Consider the following 5,184-nt stretch of genomic DNA (forward strand, 5'->3'; position numbering starts at 1 on the left):
TGAAGGACTGTCCTGTCAAGAAGTACTGAAGCTGTAATGCTGATGGGTTAAGGGAAGACAACTTTGTGATTTAACATTTTGATGTGAAGTTTCTCAGTATCTCTTCCTATATTAAACTGACAGAGATGAGGGAGCTGCTAGAGACAGTAGTGACCTGTTCTTAAAAAGGTCTTATTTTTCTGTTCCTAAAACTCCACAAAATGAGGAGTTTCATTATATCAAGTGTTTTCCATCCTGCTACAAAGGTGAAGTTCTATTCCAATGGTGTCAGGTGTTAAAGAAATATTATTAAAGGCTAAAAATGTTTTATAAACACTGGAACACGAATGTAATCACTTACCAAATGTCTTTGATGGATTATTTGTTTAACCATTCAATAATGCTGGGAAAAATCACAGTCTTACTTATGAATGCACTTTAGCTGGCTCATTCATTTTAAACAGGCATATTTTACCATTAGAAAAATCTACAAATCTGTACTGCTTCAAGCACTTTGCTATAACTCAGATTAACCATTGTGCATTTTCCAGAAGCGTCATTAGATATCACAGAGTTAACTCAGAAAATCATACCAGAATGTATTCATTAAAAAAAAAAAAAAAAGCATTTATTTATTGTGTAGTAGTTTTATCGGTTAATCTTGGTTAGGCATATATACATCCAAGCTGGAAAGCAGAAATTGGTTTTGGAATGTGATCAAAGAATGTGTTTGTTCTCCTCTGGATCATGTAGCAAAACAGTTTAGGAATAAAGGGCAGGGATCAAGAGAATAATCCCATCGGGGAGGAAGAAGGGTCAGTCTAAGGACATTTGCTCCATTCACTGTAGCGTGCTGTTGTACCTGAAAATAAAATGCTGTTTGCAGTAATACTGAGCTTCATCTTGTTAGTGATCTGATCAATTTTACTTTGAAGAGGAACTACGTTTAAAAAATCCCACCTTTTTATTCAATGTTTCCATTCCTCAGGGATAAAACTTAAAAGATATTTACCTGAATGACACAAATGTGTATTTTCTTGTGGGTTTTCTTTTGTTACCTGTCTGTCAAAACCAAGAGGACATAACTAAATTCTGTCCTCCATACTCAGCATTTCAGAGTGAAAATGTAACTGCAGATGGAAACCATGAGACCACCACAGCAATCAGCAGCAAGAGCAATCCTCCATCCCTAACGAGATGCATAGTGGTATACTTCCTTGGCTTTGGTCCACATCCCTGAGACCTAAACCACTCGACCACTTCGTTCAGGCTATACTGCTGAGGCTCGTACCCCAGCTCTTTTCTGGCCTTCTCCATGCTAAAATAATGCGTGACACCGGTTTTGTAAACCTCTGTGCGAGTGAGGAGAGGCTGAAAATTATAAACGCATCCTACAAGAGAATGAACTACTTCAGTAAGGAATGCAAAAAAATAGACAAGGGAGAGAGGAAGACGACAAGTTGGGAACTTGTAACCCAAACCTTCCACTAATGGTCGGAAAAATTCAAAGTTATTTACAGGCCTGCCATCTGAAATAAAATAGGCTTGGCCTGCAGCTATGTGCTTGTTGTTGGCTTTGAGGGCCTCAGATGCCAGGATATGAGCCTGAACTAGATTGTCTACATGTACAAATTCTACTAAACTAAGAGGATCTCCATATACAAATTTAAACAGTCCCCTTTCAATGTAACTGACTATTCTTGGAAGATGTCTTTGTTCTCCAGGCCCATAGATGCCTGCTGGTCGGAGAGCACAAGTTCTTAACACACCTTTTCCATTTCCAAGCTCAGCACCATTTGCCTCCAGAACCTTCATTTCAGCTAAAGATTTGGTCCGGGAGTAGTGATCTGGATGAAGGTGAAGAGGTAGATAAGGCAGAGATTCGTCCCCATTTTCTATAATCTGGCCTCCAAATATCACATTATATGTACTTGTATAAACCAGACTCGACACTCCCGTGCTCTTGCAGGCTCGGATGACATTTTCTGTTCCTTTCACATTAACATCTTCTATAAGTTTTCGGTTCAGCTGCTCCTTGCCAGACATTCCATAGGAAGCAATATGGAATACACAGATTACATCTCGAAGAGCCTCTTCAACTTCAGACAGGCAACAGACATCCCCTTGCATGAACTTTATTCCCTCTGGCACAGTTCGAAGTGGCTTCACGACATCAAAGAGAATCACATCAACTCCTTTCTGGTGTAAGGCACAACCTAAACTAAAACATGATAGAAACTGTATGTTAGTATAGATAGCATAATGACACATGAAACGTTTCACCTGGAGGTAAGAGACTATTAACTATTTCAATACTGATTTTTTTTTTTCTTTTTTTTTTCTGGTAGGAGTCTTTTAAACATTCAGCCATCCTCTACAGGGAAGATTCAGCTCTGATACTTTAGGTACTGAACTAATTTCTTAGGGTCCATCAATACTTTGGAGGAAAAAAAAAAGTGTAAAAAGAAGCGGAACTGTAAAGGAAAATTCAGAACAGAAATAACTGAAGTGCTTTCAGCAGCCTTTTGGAAGAAACCAGCTATTTCTCTGCTTCTGTCCCCTACAGACCAGTAATAGAAAACCTTTCAGATGTAAGCCAAATATTTAAAAAAAAAAAAAATCTTACTGATTTTATCTTACTGCTTTTGTGCCATCTCCATTCTGTCAGGACAATAGGTTGGTCTTTGCCATTGTGTTTGAAATTTATGAAGAAGAGGAATGACTGAGATGCTTCTAAGCTGAATCCTTTGCCACATGCCTACATTTTACACCAAGTCACAGATATAAATACAGGTATTGACACAAAGTATAAATCTGGTATTTCTCTTCCCCTTTCCTATAATTCTTCTATTTCCATAGTGCTTCAAGGGGGAGACAGTAGAGGAAAAAAAACCAAGCAGAAGTCAGATAGGTATCTCCTGAGATTTTTTTTTCCCCCATTTGAAATTTACTTCTTGGTCAGGACTGTAATCTCTCTCACCTATGTAAGCAGTAATTACTCTGAAGGTACTCTAGAAGGTAGTCTAGGGCTCAAAATAGGATTTTTTTCCTTACATAGTTTAGCCTGTAGATCTATCTACAGTAAGGGGAAATGGATTTTGCTGAAATATGTAGCTTATTAACAACTCTAATCCTAAAACATCGATGTCCATAAAAATAAATATATTCTTGAGAGTAGAGAGCAGCTGGAGTATTTAATCTATATAGCTAAGCACGTGTGTAATTATTTGCAGGCCACAGCCTCCTGTCAAAAGAAAGATCTGCATCCAAGTGTGAGCTTGCCCTTGAGAGTAGGCTGAAAGATGATGATCTAAATCCCCATTACAAAGGTGACAGGACAGGTAAATGTCTGAAAGCCAGTTGATGCTTGACATGTGGAAACACAGTAAAGTATTGCCTTAAACCATTTAGAAACAGAATAACATGTTGGTTTAAGACTGAGACCCAAGATGAGTCAGAAGATGGGGTGAACTGGATCAGGCACCTCAGGCCCCCAGTTTTCTCTTCTACAGATGGATTTTGTTGCCTCACCAGCAGCAACCTCTTACATTTATTCTGGTATGTAATAACCATTTAAGGCACTAACCGGAAGCCAAAATAACCACCTCCTCCAGTAATGACGACTGTTTCCTTAGCAGTATTTTCTGGTTCCATCCTCTTTCCTTTGGCACAATTTAAGGAAATTGACCTATAAAACACATTGTAAAAACGCACATTAAAACCTGTCTGAGTTTTAATATCATTACACATTCAGTTATTCACAGATCTATCTGACATTTTAATTGAAGCCCTTCATTTCACCATCTGCTCGGCAGCGCAGAACCACATTCTGCCTCGGTATTCCTCAAAAGAGAGGTTACAGTCAGGGAAAAGATGACTGCTCTGAAAAAGGCAACTCTATAGCTGTCGTTATGAAAAGCTACGACAGGCTTCAGCTTCCCTCCCGGGCCTCGCTCTGCGGCTATGCCGCGTACACCGACCGCAGGCGGAGCAGCACGGGCGGGATCGGGTCCGCTCAGCACGGCCGCCCCGCACGGGGCGCGGCCCAGGCCCGCCGGGGCCCTCGGGAACGACCCACAGAGACCTCGGCCGGCGCCGAGGGGCCCCCGCGAACGGGAAGGCGGCTCGGAGGGGCACCAGCCGCCCGCCCGTACCTGCTCTGCCGGCCGCCGCCTCCCGGAGCGCCGCCGTGCCGCCGCTGGGCTTCACGGGAAATGGAGTTTCGCGGGGGCGGCGGGCGGGTCCTGGGCACAAGATGGCGGCGGGGCGGTGTGGGCGGGAGGCGCGGGGAGGGCGGTCTGACGGGAAAGCGCTCGGTAGGTGTTGGATTTGTGTCCCGGCGAACGTCGGTTAGTTGGAGTTTGCCGTGTTCTGTCGGTTCGTGTGCGCGGAGGATGCTACTTTCCCCCTTCCCTTACCCGGTGATGCTCGACCAGAGCTTGGCTCGCGGCGTGAGGCACTTTGAAATGGTGACTCTCCTGGTGGCTTTGAAATCAGCCCTTTCCAGCTGTGTCCCGTCTGGTGTTTGTACTTTTCCCTCAGCGTGCCTGCACCCAGGGGCGTGAGGCTCTGCAGAGACCTGGGATGTTAGAGAGAGGGTCCAGGTGGCTAAAGAGCCCTTTAGTCCCGGTGTTTTGGGTGGACAGAGGAGTTTCTGGCCTCGCTGCTGACCATGTTGATATGAAGATACCGCAGCGGCCTTTGAATAACCCACCATGTCTGGGGGAGCTGTGCCCTCGCAGCATCTCTGGGCCATGAACGTGGCCTTCCCCCATCCTGATATGTCTGTCGCAACCCTGTACCGCACAGCACGCTGGCAGAAGTCTGCTGCGCCTTGCGCAGAGGCTGACATGTCTCTGGCGGCGGGAGAACAACGCATAGCACTGACTGACTGCAGCGGAATTGCTTCTCGAGTTAAGAATCAGCAATCCACTGCAAGCTGTCTGCGAGAGAGAGCTGTGATAGAAAACAATGAAGAATTACACTATCGAAGTCTGTTTTGTGGTATTTTCTCTTTTTCTTCTGCAGAAGCGTGAACAACTTGGGGAATGTTAGAAAGAACTTGGTGGATTCAGCGTCAAAACTACTTAAAACGCACTGTTGTGCAAAACCTTGACAGAAGTAGACTCAGTATGCTGTGTTTTCATTTTGATTGATGGCTAGCAAGAATTAAAACCAAGCAGATTCTACAAAAAATTCTGTGAG

At 43.7% G+C, this 5,184-nt stretch overlaps 1 protein-coding gene across 2 annotated transcripts; it reads right to left on the bottom strand.

The window, feature by feature from the left end:
• Positions 1–913: 913 nt before the first annotated feature.
• Positions 914–4,160, bottom strand: SDR42E1 (short chain dehydrogenase/reductase family 42E, member 1). Of its 2 annotated transcripts, XM_086469320.1 has the most exons (3): positions 4,134–4,160; positions 3,566–3,667; positions 914–2,200 (listed from the first exon to the last, which is right to left on the bottom strand). In XM_086469320.1, the coding sequence occupies exons 2-3, from the start codon at positions 3,631–3,633 to the stop codon at positions 1,093–1,095; spliced, it is 1,176 nt and encodes a 391-aa protein (XP_086325446.1). In that variant the 5' UTR covers positions 3,634–3,667; positions 4,134–4,160; the 3' UTR covers positions 914–1,092. The 2 variants fall into 2 exon arrangements, with proteins under 2 accessions (XP_086325446.1, XP_009957202.2); XM_009958900.2 differs by lacking the exon at positions 4,134–4,160 and having other exon boundaries at positions 3,566–3,729.
• Positions 4,161–5,184: the final 1,024 nt, after the last annotated feature.

Source organism: Leptosomus discolor, chromosome 8 (genome assembly GCF_034619465.1).
Source record: "Leptosomus discolor isolate bLepDis1 chromosome 8, bLepDis1.hap2, whole genome shotgun sequence".
NCBI classification, from domain to species: Eukaryota; Metazoa; Chordata; class Aves; order Leptosomiformes; family Leptosomidae; genus Leptosomus; species Leptosomus discolor.

Bases quoted from the DNA above. Each gene is read 5' to 3' on its own strand.
- SDR42E1 (XM_009958900.2), bottom strand. From the start codon at position 3,729: ATGTGTAATGATATTAAAACTCAGACAGGTTTTAATGTGCGTTTTTAC. The intron at 2,201-3,565 runs GTTAGTGCCTTA...ATCATGTTTTAG, and splicing joins GGTGGTTATTTTGGCTTCCG to TTTAGGTTGTGCCTTACACC.